This window comes from Canis lupus, chromosome 25 (genome assembly GCF_048164855.1).
Source record: "Canis lupus baileyi chromosome 25, mCanLup2.hap1, whole genome shotgun sequence".
In the NCBI taxonomy this organism is placed as follows: Eukaryota; Metazoa; Chordata; class Mammalia; order Carnivora; family Canidae; genus Canis; species Canis lupus.
In genome coordinates, this window is record NC_132862.1 from 4,082,409 (window position 1) to 4,101,610 (window position 19,202).

At 38.6% G+C, this 19,202-nt stretch overlaps 1 protein-coding gene across 6 annotated transcripts in view; it reads right to left on the minus strand.

The window, feature by feature from the left end:
• Nucleotides 1-19,202, minus strand: part of DIP2B (disco interacting protein 2 homolog B) — a 220,652-nt gene that overhangs the window by 73,340 nt on the left and 128,110 nt on the right. For all 6 annotated transcript variants that reach the window (XM_072797923.1, XM_072797922.1, XM_072797924.1 and 3 more), the window contains exon 4: nt 4,525-4,650. In XM_072797923.1, coding sequence (XP_072654024.1) covers nt 4,525-4,650 — 126 coding nt within the window. The remainder of the gene's footprint in view (nt 1-4,524; nt 4,651-19,202) is intronic.

Sequence of the window (19,202 nt, forward strand, 5' to 3'; positions counted from 1 at the left end):
AGGAAACTGGTTATGTTCTATGTAGCATTTTTAAAGGGAAGTCTTCTTTTCCCTGTTCTAGGAGAGAATTTTCAGATTATCTAATTGACTATACAACTAGAAACAGAAGTTTGGGCAAGTTATTGAGCTTCTCTAAACCTGTTTCCTCATTTGTAAAATGGGACAGAGGACTGTCAAGAAAAAAAAAAAAATATATATATATATGCTAAGCACTTAGCCCTCTGACTAGTACACAGAGGGTACTCAATAAATGGTACTATGACATCAGTTTTACTGGAAGCCTTAAATTTTACAATCAGCTATTGAAATAAACAAATTCAGTCTGACAGAGTGGGTTTTTATTGTGCTTTGGCTTAAAGAATACTGAATATTTATTGGTCTCTCAAGTAAAGGCAGACCACTGCTCATAACCCATACCCAAAATGAAAGTATGCTATTAACACAACTTAAGTGTATTAATTAGGGCACACTTTGCCAATTCTGATTTGCCAATTCTCCCTCTGACCCTCCCCACTCTCATGCTCTCTTTCTCTCAAATAATAAATAAAATCTTAAAAAAAAAAGTTTAAATTAACTAAATAGAATCTGTTTTAGACTATAACCTTTCAGAAGCAACAGCTATTCAATTTATTTAGAATAATACCCATTCCAGCACCATGGATACATGAGTATCAATCAAGTAAAAAAGGATCTCCCAAACATGATACTTTGGTAGAGTAGAAAAACAAAATCAAGAAGACTGAGTCTGACCCATAATTGTGCTGTCTGACCTGGGGCGAATCCCTCAGTATCTATGAACCTGTTTGTTTCCTCATCTCTAAAGAAATCTGCCCTTTTACATCACAGAGTGGCTATGAGGAACAAATGAGGCAGGGCAGCCGTTGTGAAAGCCATGTGAAAGTCCCTGACATACTATAATATACTGTAATTCTATAAAGCATTATTAAAGTATGTTAGAAGTCTATAACAACATCCCAAGTCTGTTCGTGGGCATCACTATTATCTACAGATGTGCAGAGAGGTAAATTCCTCATCTGGTCTCGTGAACTGCTACTGTAGTCACCTTCAAGCAGGGCCTCGTGTGGGACAGATGTCTAAATTCATTCTACCCAAGCCAGCTGAAATAGCTTACTGTGCTTTGGGGTCATTATGTGGCCTATTTGGTCAACCCAAGTACCCTCAGAATGCAGCACAGGGTAAGTCCACGAGGGTGCAGAAAGAATTTAGAACTGCATGCTGCAGTTTTTGCATTGTGTTTATCTGTATGAATGAGAAATAGCATCACACAAAGAACCCCTACAAAGAAAGAGCTGAGGTAATTGCCTCATGACATTAGTAAATGATTTCAGCATATAAAGGGAACTGGATGGCAGTAATTCAAGCAATCTAAAAGACTCTGAAAAAGGCCACAGGCACTAAATATTGTAGTTTGCTACCAACTTGGAGAATTTAAATTTTCCAATCGATACGACAGAAATTAGTGTACATATCAACAGGCAAATTTTCGGTTGACTGACATATTGTTATTTATGAATGACAAATGAACAAAAGTCAATTATTTCCCATGCCAACTATTTATTGTATTTTCCATTCTATGTAATACTATGAATAAGGCCAAGATTTATGGCATATTTTACTTCCTAAATCCTTCTCTTAAATCCTTCCCAAAATAGCTCTTAAAATTCCACCAGTTCAGTGATTCAAACAGTTACGTGCTGGACGCCTCCCGCAGAAGCCCACCGGCTGGCACACTCTCGTAGGTATCCCAGGACCTGGGTTCACCCAGGGCAGCGCCAGCACAGTGAGAGCCCTAGCAAGCACACGGTGCAGAAAGGGCAACGTGACTAAACTACTATGAGATCTGAGGTCAGTGTTACTCTGCAAGGGAAGTACAACCTTTCTAGAAAGAGTGCCATGGCAAGGTCAAGTCTGGACAAGGCCCAGAACCTGTTTTTTTTTTTTTTTTAACCACCTATAATCCGCATTAATTAATATCCATGCCCTTCCTCCACCCCAACCCTGGGGGTCACTGTTTCAGAGGCTATCAGAGTAAATATGCAAGATAAACCCCATCTGCCATCCCTGGCTTAGAGGGAGGCAGTGACATCCGATTAAATTGCCCTAGGAAGGGGATCCCTGGGTGGCTCGGCGGTTTGGTGCCTGCCTTTGGCCCGGGGCACGATCCTGGAGTCCCGGGATCGAGTCCCACATCGGGCTCCCGGCATGGAGCCTGCTTTTCCCTCTGCCTGTGTCTCTGCCTCTCTCTCTCTCTCTGTGTGTCTATCATAAATAAATAAATAAGTCTTTAAAAAAAATTGCCCTAGGAATAGGAGACAGCCACATCTCTGACCAGTGGTTCTCTGAAGCTTGGAGAGAATGGAATCTGAATCCTAAAGTGGGAACAGCAAATTCCATTCCCTGAAATGAAAAGGACCGATGGATGCCTTCCGAGACAGCTCTTCCACATTGCCTCATGCGAGACGCAGGCATGTACGTAATTGCAGAATGAGAGCATCGAGATCTAGCTCCATGTGGGGGCCATGTGAGAAATCACTGTAGGGTGCGCTCAACGTTTCTTCATGATGGGAGAACTGTCCTTCTATTCGACAACATTCATGTCCCTGATGGTTCATTTAAGTTTCTCAGTATGCTAGTCAGAGATCCCTGATCTGGAGATAAATGGATAGGAAACCTTTCCATTATTCTGCTCTGCTGAATAAAGGTTTTAGGAGAAAGGACTGGATCTTTATCATCACGAAATTATTAAGACACATAAGGTGATCAGGAACATCATGGCACATCTTTAAGTCTGCAGGCAGAGTACAGCATCAGTGTTAGAGATCCAGAGGACTGTAGCAAATTCATTCAGCAATGAATAGCCACCACTTGTTTCTGGAGTTGGTAAATTCCCCTTGGGCAGTGACTTTTGTAAGGGGATAAAAAAGGTTTCAGTTCCGTCTGAGCATTCTCAAGATCCTTTGCTGCACCCTCACATTTAACCCGAGGCCATGAGAGCAGACTATTTACTCTGACACTGCATCTCTTTAATAAGGCTATGGAGAGGATTGTTTCTAAGAACTGCGAGTCACGTTGCTCCCTACCCTTTGCCATTTATTACAATTGAACCCTCAGCCTCGCTGCAGCAGAATCTGCCAACAAGGAATAGCTACTAAACTGAGAGCTCCCTTTGTCCACCAGGACCCAACTGGTGCTATACTAATGCAGAAGGGAAACCATCCAAGATTTTGAATGAATGGGCTAGAAGTATGCACCATTACAGACACAAAATGTCTTATTGTGAAGGTCTGCTAGAGGTATGCTATGTTACGTTTTGAGAAACACTTGAAGCCACAAAGCTATTTCTCTTTCAAACATATTGACACCACAGATGTAAAGAAAAAAAAGCACACACAGTTAATGAGCCCACAGCACACCCAAATGCTCTGAGAAGTTAGCCAAAACCAAAACCTAGGAGAAAACTATTAATATGAACCCCAACCAGGGAACAGGATCAATGTCAACTGCTCAACTTGACAGCTGTGAATCAAAGTCAATCATGACAATGTAACCTTCTCCCCAAAGACATGGTAAGTCCTTTAGATCAAAACTACAGGGAACAAATTTTTCCCCAAAGATTTCAATACCAGTAACATGACAGTAGACAGACAGAGAAACACTATATTGAGGCTCCGAAAGAGATTTATTATGTTTAGTGTCAGAGGCCTACATGGAGATCTTGCCTGGGATTTCACCTAAAAAATTGTAAGGTTTTTAGGAACTTTGGGAAAGATTCTGAATAGACAAGGCAACTTAAAGTTGTTCCAGATGCTTCTCAAATACCAAGTTATAACTCCTAAATTTACTTTAGCAGGGGTTGAGATTCCAAGTCTGGGAATGAGAGTGGGATGAAGACACTCAGTTATCAGTGATCTCGTGAACCTATTATAAAAAGTGGATTCTTAAAAATATATAAATTTACACAAAATATATTAACGCACATACACAAACACACTTATATATATTTTTTAGATCTATTAAAACTTTGCATGACTGCTTGCACAATGTTAATGACACATAAATTTTGTCCCAAGCGCACTTACTCTATAGAGACAAAGCATCTGATATAGGAGTACAAATTCGTTAAAGAAATGTATGACTGTGGGTTAAAGAACTGTATGACTGTGACATTTTAGATGTCAACAAAAATAGCTATTACATCATAGAAGAATTTTTTTTAGACCCTAAGCTTTGGCCTGTGTTTATTTATGACTCCATGAGTTTGGGGGTTACATCAAGGAAATGCTGGAAATTCAGAAGGTATTAAAAAAAAATGGCTTTACCCTTCAGACGTCTTTCTGTATGTCATTCACAATGCGACAATCAAACCTTGCCACCTTCAATGTGTACTCCTCTACACCTTAGATGATGAGGAAAGTTCCAGCTCCTACCTCAGAAAAGAAGCAGAGCCTATTCCAGGAACATCAAAGGAGTAACTGTCAGTGAGAAAGGGTCTGATAAACCTACCAGGAGGTGTACAGGCATCTGCAGGAGACTGGACGAAGGTGGACCGCCTTTTGGTTGGCATGGGCAAAGCCATCTTCTGTTCTTTATGCTTTGCCAGTGCAGCTTGAACTGCTTCTGTATGGATATCTGAAAGATTCAACATTTGCATTTATTAGCTCCTGGTTCTTAAAGTGTTTACTTCTCTGAGCTGAACTATCTGCCTCAATTGTTGAAAAAGGATGTTTAGGTGATTTTTACTTACCATTTGTGTTGTAACAATTAAAAACAAAAACGAAAAAGAAGAGATAAAAGAAGTAATCAAGGATAGTTTTACAGAGAAAGAAAAAGAAGCCCAGAATGATTCTGTGACTACTTCACACACCAAACAAGGGGTTAATGGAGACGGGAGGCAGGGGTGAGGAGAGGGTAAGGTGTCTAACATGCACCTGTGCCAGGCAGGGAATCCCATCTCTGAATGGAATGAGGGTTGTGCAGGTATCTAGAGGACTCACTATTCTTCAGGAAAAGCAGCTTAGGATCTGCTTCACTGTCTGAAAAGGGAGACCCCTCAGTTCTATACCACAGGAACAGAAGGGCTGATTCTGATCTAGAAAAATATAAGGGCTCATGGAACTTGTTTGCCACTTTGGCCAAAAGAGAATTCAGTTCTCCTCTTGAAGTCTAACAGGAGTCTCATAATTAACATATCCTGACAGAACTCTGATTCTCCACTCCCACCACAAAGTGCACTCTATATTTTGGCAAAATAGGATCATACTATCCACTGTAACTTATGGTCTACTTTGATATATTTTTTTAAACTCTTACAAAATCTTATGAAGGTAGATAACAACTGAAGTAGCTTCCAAGTTCACAAGAATTTCCTCTTGTCAGGAATGGGCCCAGTTGGCGGACATGCAAATTATCCTTAGAAGCCTGTCTGTGCTATGCAAAGGCACCCCTATATGAGACCTGGACCAATCGATCCTTTTATTAGGATAGGGGAGAATTTAAGCTGAATCAAGAAAAACAGTTCTAGAACTGAGTCACTTTAATGATAATGCCCTAGAAAGAAGGTAGGCTCTTGAACTTCAGGGTTGAGACCCCCAAAGCTGTCTCTTCTTTTTTAGGGACTTCTCAACTGTTCCCTTGCTTCTGTGACCTATCCTAGATATTTAAGGTAGCCTGAGCTGGGCTGTTTCATGCAACAAAACCTTCACTAATAAAACCAGAAACACGTTTGGTGTAAATACAGACCTACAACATAATTTTCAAGGGCTGTATAGAATTTCACTATATATGCCATAATTTATTTAAGCAACTTTACTTCTGAAGCTTGCTACTATTCATAGCAACTATTCACAGCAAGAATAATTCAGTATTTTCACCTTAGTTCACATGTCTAATCCTGATTCTGTAGGATTAACTCCAACAATTGCTGAGATGTATTTCCTAAGAACAAGGATTATACTCTTATATAACCACAGTATATTTACCAAAATCCAAAAATTAAAAATTGATACAAACTATAATGTAACCCACAACCCATCTTCCAACTTAGCCTACTATCTCCCAATAATGGCCTTTATTAAATTAATTAATTTATTTAAATTTTAAGATTTTATTTATTTATTCATGAGAGACACACAGATTGAGAGAGAGAGAGAGAGAGAGGCAGAGAGGCAGAGGGAGAAGCAGGCTCCATTCAGGGAGCCTGACGTGAGACTCGATCCCCAGTGTCCAGGATCAGGCCCCGGGCTGAAGGTGGCGCTAAACCGCTGAGCCACCCGGGCTGCCCAATAATGCCCTTTATTAAAGCTTTTTTCTCCTTTGTTCCTGATCTGGAACCTAATATAGAATCACACATTACATTAGCTGTCTTATCTTTCTATCATTCTATAATCTGGAATAATTTCTCTACTTTCGTCTTTTATTACCTTGACATTATTGTATAGACTAATTATATTGTAGAATGTCCCTTAATCTTGGCTTGTTGATATTCCTCATAATTAGATCTAGATTATACATTTTGGTAGGAATACCACAGAAGTAATATGTCTTCTCAAAACATGATGTCAGGAAGCATCTGCCCCATTACTGGTGATAGTAACTTTGATTACTTGGTTAAGATGGTGCCTGCTTAAGTAATCCATTGCAAAGTTACTATTCTTCCCTTTATGTAATTAATAAATAATGTATGGGTGAATGCTTTTGAGACACTGTAACTTACATATTTCATTAAACTTTTACCTACTAGTTTTGGCATCTGTTGATGATTCTTGGCTGAAGCAATTACTATTCTAATGGCTATAAAATGTTGATTTTATAACTCATTCCTTCTGTATTTATTAGGTGATTTTTCTATTATAAATAAAAGCATCCCTTTCTCCCCCAATTTGTTTATTTATATCAATACAGACCTATCGATTTATTAGGTGATTTTTCTATTATTTATTTATTCTGTATTTATTAGGTGATTTTTCTATTATAAATAAAAGCATCCCTTTCTCCCCCAATTTGTTTATTTATATCAATACAGACCTATCGATTCTCATTTTATTCCATGGCTATTGTTACTATCATTACTTATTTTGATGGTCTTACTATCCCAGATTTGACCAATTAGGCCAAATCAAACTAGCTCTTATGTCCTTTTGACATATTCCCATCATTGTGAGCAGTAATTTGTTTTCTGGTCTAAGATGTTCCAGGTATGTTTCCTGCTCCAGCACTGTAACTATACATTTCTCTGAAGAGCTTCATCTCCTTTTAGTGGAGAATAGTATTTAGAAACCAAGAGCTTAAAAGTGGGAGTGCTCAGCATTATTGAGGTATCTTTCTTCAAAGCCCTTTCACTGGATAAAGGAATATAATTATAAAAATAAGTATTTATACACATATACCTACATCTATTTTAAAAACCGTAAATTCATATGAATAACCATTTCAAAACCAGAGAATTCATTCTAACCTTCCCCTTTGCATTTGTTAACTCCCTTCTCTAACAGTAAGAAAACCTGGTTCACAAAGCCCTCAATATATTTTACTCATTCACTCAATCCTACAATACACAAAGTAGTTTCAAAATTGCTATCCCATATTACTATTAAAAACAAGTCTAACTAGAGTTCAGTATTTGTATTTCTTTTAGTTTTTACACCGAGTCAAAGTACTGTATAAAAAAAATCACACCTACTCCTTTTTAAAAGATTTTACTGATTTGTTCATGAGACACACAGAAAGGGGCAGAGACATAGGCAGAGGGAGAAGAAACAGGTTCCCTGAAGACAGCTTGATGTGGACTCGATCCCAGGACTCTGGGATCATGACCTGAGCCAAAGACAGATGCTCAGGATCCCTGGGTGGCTCAGCAGTCTACCTCCTGCCTTCAGCCCAGGGCATGATCCTGGAGATCCGGGATCCAGTCCCACATCGGGCTCCCTGCATGGAGCCTGCTTCTCCCTCTGTCTGTGTCTTTGCCTTTCTCTGTGTCTCTCATGAATAAATAAATAAAATCTTAAACAAAACAAAACAAAACAAAACAAAAAACAAAGACAGATGCTCAACCACTGAGCCACTCAGGTGCCCCTTGTGGTAGTTATATTATTCTACTGGATAATATAGTTATGCTAATTTCTTTTTCTTCATATTCCATAGGTCCCTCTCAACGTTGCAGATTAAATATTATGTGACATAATAAGAGATATACAGTTGGTCTTTGCCCCATTTCCTGACACTGAGCTCTGAAAACCTGTATAATTTCCTGGGTGACAGGAGTGTCTTCTGTTTTAATTAGGCAACTCTTGGTAGCCTCCTTGACAGCCTCAGGATTGGGGCTGGTCACTAGAGAGGCCACATCACGACTAGAAACTTGGAACTTTCAGTCCTATCCTTCATCCTCTTCGGAGGGGAGAGGGGTTGGAGATGGGGCTAATCATTAATGGCCAATGCCTACATAATGGAACTTTCATAGAAACCCTAAACAAAGAGTCTGGAAATGCGAATCAAAACTACAAGGAGATCTCATCTTACACCTGTCAGAATGGCTAGAATAAAAAGACAGTAACAAATGTTGTGAGGGTGTGGAGAAAATGGAACCTTGGTACACTGTCAGTGGGAATGTAAACTGGTATAGCCACTGTGGAAAACAGTATTTCTCAAAAAATTAAAAATAGAACTACCAAATGGTCCAGTAATTCCACTACTGGGTACTTACCCAAAAAAAACAAAAACACTAATTAAAAATTATATATGTATCCTTATGTTTACTACAGCATTATTAATAATAGCCAAGATCTAGAAGCAGTTCAAGTATCTTCTGGTAGACTGAATAAAGAAGATATGGTATAAATACACAATGGACTATTACTCAGCCATTAAAAATAACAAGATCTTGCCATTTTCGATAACAGGGATGAATCTAGAGGGGTTATAATAAGTAAAATAAGACAGAAAAAGACAAATACCATATGATTTCACTTATATGTGGAATCTAAAAAGACAAAAGAACAAACAAAAACCCCAGACTCTTAAACGCAGTTCATGAACTGGTTGGTGATTGCTAGAGGCGAGATGAGTGGGGCAGGTGAGTGAAATAAATAAAGGACATTAAGAGGTACAAATTTCCAGTTATAAAATTAAAAAATCATAGCAATGAAAAGTGGAACATAGGGAAGTCAATAATACTGATATAATGTTGTGTGGTGATGACATTTATCAGGGTGAGCACTGAGTAATGTATAAAATCATTGAATCACTATTTGTATACCTGAAACGAATATAATATTGTATGATAATCATATTGGAATTCTTAAAATAAAATTTTATTTTTAAAAAAGGCAGAAACAGACCTCAAACATATATGAAATCTCAAAGAACCCTAAACAGCCAAAACAATCTTAAAGAAGAATAAAGATGGAAGCCTCACACTTCCGGATTTCAAAACATATCAGAAAGCCAGAGAAACCAAGATAGCATAATACTGGTATAAAAACAGACATATAGGGATCCCTGGGTGGCGCAGCGGTTTGGCGCCTGCCTTTGGCCCAGGGCACGATCCTGGAGACCCGGGATCGAATCCCACATCAGGCTCCCGGTGCATGGAGCCTGCTTCTCCCTCTGCCTGTGTCTCTGCCTCTCTCTCTCTCTCTGTGACTATCATAAATAAATAAAAATTAAAAAAAAAATTTAAAAACAGACATATAGACCAATGGAATAAGGCAGAGAGCCCAGAAACCATACTTGTATATATGGTCAAATGGTCCTTTACAAGGGTGCCAAGACTGCACAACTGTTAATGATACCCTTCAACAACTGTTGCCAGGGAACCTGAAATATCCACATATAAAAGAATGAAGTTGGATACTTATTTTACAATATATGTAAAAATTAACTCATGATAAATAAACCTACACACAGGACCTGAGACTAGAGAACTCTTAAAAGAAAACATTAGGGATCCCTGGGTGGCGCAGCGGTTTGGCGCCTGCCTTTGGCCCAGGGCGTGATCCTGGAGACCCGGGATCGAATCCCACATCGGGCTCCCGGTGCATGGAGCCTGCTTCTCCCTCTGCCTGCGTCCCTGCCTCTCTCTCTCTCTGTGACTATCATAAATAAATTAAAAAAAAATTTTTTTTAAAAAAGAAAACATTAGAGGAGAAGCTTCATAACCTTGGAATGAGTAATAATTTTTTTTCCTTTTAAAGATTTTATTTATTTATTCATGAGAGACACAGAGAAAAAGAGGCAGAGATATAAGCAGCAAGAGAAGCAGGCTTCCCACAGGAAGCCCAGTGCAGGACTCAATCACGGGACCCCGGGTAGACACAACCACTGAGCCATCCAGGCGTCCCTGGGTAATAATTTCTTGGATATGACACTATAGGCACAAAAGCAAAGGTGTGACTACATCAAACTAAAAAGCTTCTGCACAACAAAAGTAACAAAACCTACAGAATGGGAGGAAATATTTACAAACCATATACTGGATAAGGCATTAATGTCCAAAATATATAAAGAATTCCTATAGCTCAGTAACAAGTGACCAATTTTAAAATGGCCAAGGGACTCGAGTAGACATTTCTCCAAAGAAGATAAACAAATGAACAATCATATGAAAACATGCTCAACATCACTATTCATCAAGGAAATGCAAATCAAAACCACAATGGTATAGGATAGCCATACGATAGCCATAGGACAGGACAGGACAGGACAGGAAAGGAAAGGAAAGGAAGAAGGAAAGGAAAGGAAGAAGGAAAGGAAAGGAGAAAAGAAAAAAGGAAAAAAAGAAAAACAATAAACGAAAAGAACAAGTGTTGGTGAGGATGTGGAGAAAATAGAATCCTTGTGCACTGTTGGTGGGACTGTGAAATGGTGCGGCTGCTATGGAAAACAGTACAGAAGGTTCTTTAAAAAATAAAAAATAGAACTGTTATATGATCTAGTAATCCCACTTCTAGGTATATATCCAAAAGAACGGAAAGCAGGGTTCCAAGGGATATTTGCACATGAATGTTCAATGGAGCATTATTCACAATACCCAAGACATGGAAGCAACCTAAATCTCCATGAATGGATGAATGTATAAAGAAAATACATACACACAATGGAATACTATTCAACCTTAAAAAAGAAATAAATCTTATCATATGCTTGAACGTTGAGTATGTTACACTAAGTGGAATAAAACAAAAAGACTGCATGGTTCTCCTTACAAGGGATACCTAAATTACTCAAATTTTTAGATGTAGAAATTACGATTATGGTTGGCAGAGACTGAGAGAGGGGGAAACAGGGAGTTGTCATTAAACATAAAGTTTCAGTCATGCAAGATCAAAGAGTTCTAGACAGCTATTGTGTAACAATATGCCCATAGTTAATGCTAAAATGTATACCTAAAAATTTTTGAGAATGTAAATTTATGTGTTTTTTACCACAGTAAAAACATTTTGTATGCAGTCTTTCATCACATCTGGATTTTGAGTCTCAGAAAACCTTCTTCCCATAGGCTTTCTATAAGCCCACATTATAGAAAAATCCATTGTTTTCTTTCAGTACTTAGCTTTTTTTTTTTTTTTAACGTAGATATCTGATCCATTTGGAGTTTTTGCTGGCATATGGTGTGAGGTATGGATTTACTTCATATTTTTCCAGCTGTCCTAGCACCAATTTATTAAAAAGTACATTTCTGACCCAGGGATTTACAATGCTATATTATACACTAAATCCCAGAGGTACTTTGGTCTGTTTGGTCTATTCCGCACTTGTTATTCTATTTCAATTGTCTGTCTGCCACTCTGTGAGCCACCACACTATTTTAATTATAGAATCTTTAGGGTACACTTTCATGTCTAGTCAGTATAGTCACTCTTCATAGGTTCTCTTTTTTCAGTGTTTCTTAGCTATTCTTATATGTTTATTTTTCCAAATGAATTTCAAAAACATGTTTTCTAGCTCCATAGATAAATTTGATAGTGTTATTGAAACTGGATTAAAGTTATAAACTAGGGACACCTGACTGGCTCAGTGGTTGAGCATCTACCTTCAGCTCTAAGGCGTGATCCTGGGGTTCTGGGACCAAGTCCCTCATCGGGCTCCCCGCAGGGATCCTGCTTCTCCCTCTATGTCTCTGCCTCTTTTTCTGTGTCTCTCATGAATAAATAAATAAATAAATAAATAAATAAATAAATAAATAAATAATTTTAAAAATTTATAAGCTAATTTAGTGAGCCCTACCATCTTTGTCACGCTGAATTATTATTACTTTTTTAAGATTTTATTTATTTATTCATGAGACAAACAGAGAGAGAGGCAGAGGCACAAGCAGAGAGAGAAGCAGGCTCCATGCAGGGAGCCCAACATGGGACTCGATCCTGGGATTCCAGGATCACACTCTGAGCTGAAGGCACTCAACCACTGAGCAACCACCCAGGCGTCCCACACTGAATTATTCTATCAAAGGATAAGGGATGCTTTTCCATTTATCATGTTTACAGTGTCCTTCAGGGTATTTTAAAGTTTCTTTCATATAGGCTTTACACATTTCTTACATTTTTCCTAAATAGGTCTTATCTTTTCTATTGCTTTTGTAAATGAGGTTTGCTCTACCATTATATCTCTTAACTGGTTATTGGTTGCATATATGAAGGCTACTGATTTCTGTACTAATTTTATACCTTGCTACCTGACTGAATTATGTCATTAGATTAATTTTACCACTAATTCTCTTGGGTTTTCTAAATAAACATCATATTAAGTGCAAATACAGTTTTACTTTTTCTTTTCTAATTATTATACCTCTAGTTGATTTATCTACCTGCATTAATACCTCTAATACAATTTAAATGTTAGCATCCTTAGGATTAAAAAAATTTCTCACACATACATTTTTTTTAAAATATTTTTTAAAATTTTTATTTATTTATGACAGTCACACAGAGAGAGAGAGAGAGAGAGAGAGGCAGAGACATAGGCAGAGGGAGAAGCAGGCTCCATGCACCGGGAGCCCGACGTGGGATTCGATCCCGGGTCTCCAGGATCGCGCCCTGGGCCAAAGGCAGGCGCTAAACCGCTGCTCCACCCAGGGATCCCTCACACATACATTTTTAAAATGATGAACAGCTCAAGGGCTGCCTAGGTGGCATGGGAAATAGTTTTAAAGAGAGTTTTAAAGTAGCTGTTCCTATTGGCTTATCTTTATGAAGTGGTTAAGATGTGATGCATAAGTGACATATGGCAGAACAAACACTGTCCTTAACCGTTAGAATGGATGAATGGATAGATAAATGGACACACAGACACACAGATAGGTAGGAACGGACAGACTGAAAGGCAGACACATGGGCAGGTTGAGTCATTAAGTAGAGAAGTACAGTTCAAGAGTTACCTGGAAGCCATCAAGTAGTCATGCCACTTTTACCAAGTTTTTTTAAAGATTTTACTTACTTATTTGAGAGAAAGAGCAAGTGTGAGCAGGGGGGAGGCACAGAGGGAGAGAGAGAAGCAGACTTACCCTGCTCAGCAGAGAGCGCAATGTGGGGCTCAGGACCCTGAGATCAAGACCAAGCCAAAGGCAGACAACTAACTGAGCCACTGAGCCACCCAGGTGCCCCCACTTTTATCAATTTCTAAGGTACCAACCACTTTAACATTTTTAATGCCATTTTTAATTATGGCAGAGGCAGCAACTACTAAGTTCTGAAACATCAGGGTATCACATTTATATTGGCACCACTCTGCACTAGTGGGAAGGGAAAGTGAAATCTTAATTTAAGTGAAATTTAACTTGCATTTCACATTCCCCTGTACAGATTATGTTTCTTTAGCTTAGAATATCTATATAGCAAATAGCTATTCATCCTTCAAACTGACCCAGACTTCAACACCTCCATGAAGCCTGCCCTCAACCATGTCCGGTTCCCAGGCTCCTTCCCCTATCACACCCTCATCTACAATGCCTCTACCTTGTATAAAGGATTCCCATGTTTAAGAAAAGATTCTTGAATTTCTGTTTCTCTAGCATCTAAATTGTGCTCAACGCATAGGAGGTCTACAATAAATTCTTGCTGAACTAAACTCAATTTACTTTCCTTGGCACAAGGAAGCACGTGAATATGGAAATAAAATGGTCCTGGTGTACCTGTGGTAGCCACCTTAGCAAATGCCACCATGTCAAAGATCAAATTTGGACAAAGAAATAAAGTTCTCAATTAGAGTGACAGAGGGAATTATTGTTGCATTTAGCTCCCAGTATTTTTTTTTTTTTTAGCTCCCAGTATTAAGGCAGAAGAATCCATACTTAGAGTAAAAATCATTAATAACAATAATTGATTTAAGGCTTTAAATCATTTATCCAGGGTTATCATTTTTAAAACTATCTTTTACAAACTTCCAGTTATAAAATAATTAAGTCATGGAGATGTAAAGTACAGCATGGTGGTTATAGTTAATTATATATACTGTATTATACATTTGAAGGTTGCTAAGAGAATAAATCTCTTTTTTTGAGAATATTTTTAAAAAACATTTTATTTATTTAGGGAGAGAGAAAGAGAGAGAGGAGAGAGAAAGAGAGAAAGAGAAAGAGAGAGAGAGAAAGAAGGGGGGGCGCGGAGAGAGAGAGAATCTCAAGCAGACTTTTCTACTGAGCACAGAGCCCAACTCAGGGCTCAATCCCACAACCCTGAGATCACAGCCTGAGCTGAAATCAAGAATCAGATGCTTAACTTGTTGAGCCACCTAGGTACCCCTAAGGGAATAAATCTTAGAGAGTCCTCACCACAAGAAAAAAAACATTGTAGCTAGGTATGGTGGTGGATGCTAACTAGACTCATTGTGGTGATCATTTCACAATATTGAATCATTGTTTTGTATACCTGACCTAATGTAATATGTCAGTTATACCTCAATAAAAGAAAGGAAAAAAACATGTGCTATTTTTTTTGTTGTTGTTTAAAAATAATATGAATATGGGACACCTAGGTGGCTCAGTGGCTGAGCGTCTGCCTTCAGCTCAGGGCGTGATCCTGGGGTCTGGGGATACAGTCCCACATTGGGGTACCTGCGGGGAGCCTGCTTCTCCCTCTGCCTATGTCTCTGCCTCTCTTTCTCTGTGTATCTCTCACAAATAAAATCTTTAAGAATAAATATGTTTTATGTTACATATATTTTATATTTTACTGCAATAAAAAAACCTGAGAAAAAATTAATATACATATTGGAAAAAGATGTAAGCACATATAATGCTGAAGGGAAAATTTTCCCCAGATCCAGCACTTCTCACAACTAATCCCACCTCAATAATCTGCTACATATTCTCCCCGGTTTCTGCATCTGTGTAGATAATATGTATAATTATTGTTATTATTAGTATTTACAAAAATCATATGCTACACATTGTCTTACATTTATTAAAAACCCATTTGCACATTTCAGGGTGCCTGGGTAGCACAGTCCTAAGGTCTGACTCTTGGTTTCGGCTCAGGTCACGATCTCAATGTTGCAAGATTGAGCCCCATGTCAGGCTCCACGCTTAGCATGGAGTCTGCTTAGAATTTCTCTCTCCCTCTGTCCCTATCCTTTACTCTTTCTCTAAAATGAATAATAAATCTTAAAAATATATATATACACACATTTACAGTACAACTCTCCATATCTGCACAAAAAAAAATTTACCTCATTGACCTTCTATGAGCCTTCACAGAATTTGAAAATCAACTTTCATAAAATTCCATTGTGTGGACCTATTATAACTTATTATATTGTATTATTGTGATTGATATTATAACAACTATATTTGCATACCTATCTTTGTGTACATATGTAGGTATTTGCGTAAAATAAATTCCTAGGAAGTGGAATTTCTGGGTAAAAAGTGATGAATATTTGAAGTTTTAAAGACATTGCCAAAATGTTGTGCTGTTACCTTTAATACCACAGTACCAACTTACTTACGGCTCTGAACTAGTGTTACGCTGCATTTATATTTATTATGCTATTTAGTGTCCTTGAGGTTTACTTAGTTGAATCAAGATTGCCGTATTTTACTGAATCCATGATGCCATCCTATATAAAACGTATCTTGATTTCAGACATGTTAAAATGTGAAAACTGCCCTTATATTAGATAAAATTACAGTTCTTAGCTATATTGGAAAACAAATGATTAACTGCTATACTGAGAAAAAGCACTTCCTCAACAACAGCAAATCAAATGCTCAGTTATTAAAAATACCACAGTTCCAGAATCATTTTTGCATGATATGAAACATGTAATAGCAAACTTGCTAAAACGAGGGAATTATTCACAATGATCAAGCTTCACAAGGCACATAACATTTGGATAATTAATGATTACAGAGCATGTTCTCTGCCATAAGGATTCTAGCATCAGACCACAGGACCAATCAAACCACCCATCTATATTCTAACAAGATAAGCCCTGACCCATACATCAGTGTCAAAAGGAGATGTTCACAGTTTCTATATTAGCAAATCCCCTTATTGATCAAAACAGGCAGCTCTTCTAACTGGATCTGATTCATTCACCAGCATACAATTCATTCTGATCTTTGATAAAGAAGTCACTTCCGAAGTTCAGTCCCCAGACACAGCTGACTTCGGTTATCTCTGCCAGAAGCATGTGAAAGCTGGGTATCCTTTTCCAGCATTAGTGTTTGTGCTGAAAAGGTAATACAAAGACCCTAAATCCTTTTTTGTTTTTGTTGCTTTGTTTGAAGTAGCTAATTGCTCTAAAATTCAACTTTATTTATGAGAGAGAGAGAGAGAGAGAGAGAGAGAGAGACAGGCAGAGGGAGAAGCAGGCTCCTCACAGGGAGCGTGATGTGGGACTCGATCCCGGGACTCTGGGATCAGGCCCTGAGCCAAAGGCAGATGCTCAACAGCTGAGCCACTAAGGTGTCCCTAAAATTTAACTTTAAAGGAGTTGTCAGAATGACTTACCATAAGATCACTTTTTATCTCAGGCATCAATTGCATATTTTCTATACTTGTGACCATAACACATGTGTAGGAAGGTGCATCATGCCTTGATGTGCAGGAGAAAAGGGGGACTAATAAGTGTATTTGAAACGTCAGAACCTCTTGGCTAAGGGCAAAGAACAGAATCAGATCAGATCTAACTCTGAATAAATATAAGCTCTTTATACCTTGTCTGGAATATGCAATACTAAGTCTACTTAGATTTGATTATGATTGGTTGAAATGTCGTAGGTATTAATAAGCCTCAACCAAACAAGAAAGGATTTTCCAGTAATGCTCACTAACATCATTTAAGTCTTTGCTGTAGACGCATCCATTTATTCTGAATGCTTGTGACTTTTACTGAACACACCCTATGTCTTTTCGTCACTGTTGCATGTGCCATGTAAATGTAATCCTTCCTAAGGATATGGTGGCAAAGAGGTAAAGATCAACTCCCAACAATTCCTACCATTTATTTGCTCTACTTCTGCTGCTACTGTTGACTTCCTCTTATTCACAGAAGCCACAATTTGTTTAGTTTTCCTTTGATTAAGTAATTCCTAATTAGGTAAGTTTTAGGTATGGAAGTAATTAGGCTAAGTCCTAATACACGGAAAAAAGGAATTTTTCACCCCAAATCTATGCTTGCATGCCTCCTCTTTCATGTTCCCCTCGTGACAGTGTTGCAGTATTCTTACAGCTTTCAGTATCTTCAGGGCTTTTAAATCACCTTTTCATCCCCACTTTGCCTCCTCTCTGGCCTGCTTGCTACTACTTTAGAAGAAAAAGTCCTGTGAGACAAATATCCAAAACCCTACTCATTTTTAAACCCTCTTAAAACCCCTGTACCTAACCAAGAGACTACACAGTCCACTAACCAGTATTTGATTCACAGACTACACTTCCCCACATTTGGGGTAAATCTGAAAGAAACAGTGTAAGAAGAACAGGGGCTGGAGCTCACAGGTTTTGGCTGAGTCAAAATTTTACACTAACGGTCACTATAGCTTTCTTTCTGTATGTGAACAGTCTGGGCATAGGATGCAGAGAATCACCTTTTTGGTTCCTTACTAGTTCTTTTACTATACGCTATAAAAACAAACAAAAAAGGGAGGGGGGGAATCCACAAAACTCTCAGAAGGCCCGGGATGAGAGTTTAGAAGCCCAAACCCTTCTGGACTGGTCAGAACCCACTGCTGCTGGACCTGGACTCCAGCCTTAAATGGCAGTGATGGGGTCTAGGAAATCAGGCTTGGGTCTTGGCAACAAAGAGCACCTCCTGAGAGGTTTTTCTAGATCCAGCCATACCTCCTTCGAATCCATTCCTTAACTAGTAACTACTGTTATTCTTTCTTTTCTCCAAAGTATTTAGCCTTTATATATGTTTGACCTTGTGCCAGGCCCAGGGACACAGATATGGCAGAGATGAGGTCTGCCGCCAGAGAGACCCCTAGAACAAACACAAATCTACATAACTACTTTGCTGAAACCCTTCAATGGTATTCAAGATTCCTTAAGATCTCTTCCCTGGTAATCTTCCTTAGACTCGTCTCCCACCTCTTTCTGGGTCCTTGCATTCTAAGTTCCAGCCATAGTGAACTCCCTTCAGGTCTACTACCTGATGCTACTTCCCTAACACTGTCTGTCTGCTATGACGTAGTTTAAATATCTTACTCTCTGAGAAAGCCTCCCCGATTGCTCAAGACCAGGTTAGGTATAAGGGAAAATTCTGAGGTGGCATGTAAAATCTCTGTTTTTTTAATGGAACACTTCTCATTCCCTCCTTTCAGTGTATAAACATAGATATCTAATAAAATCAGCTCACAAAATGTCTGGCACAACTCTGCAACCATGTCCTTTTCCTCGTTTTCTCTAAAACAACTTCTGAAAGGATGTGATATACACTATGTTTTCCAATTCAAGAGAAGGTTAAGGGTTGGCTGGTATAGGAGTCCAAACTCCGAAGAAAAAGAGCACTGCAATTAGTTTGATGGCCTAATTCTACTTCTTAAGACAGTGAATGCTCTGTGGAGATTGCCTTAGCACAGTGGACAACAGGTGGGCATGAGATGGGCTTGCTATGCCACAGGTCCTCCTAAGGGTCTATGATTTGTCCCTCTGCTCACCAGTCCCGGCCATGATATGGCAGAGGCACTTTCCCACTGCCAGCCCCAGCAGTTGTTTTTTCCCTTCTTATGGGTACCTTTTGCGTCAGAA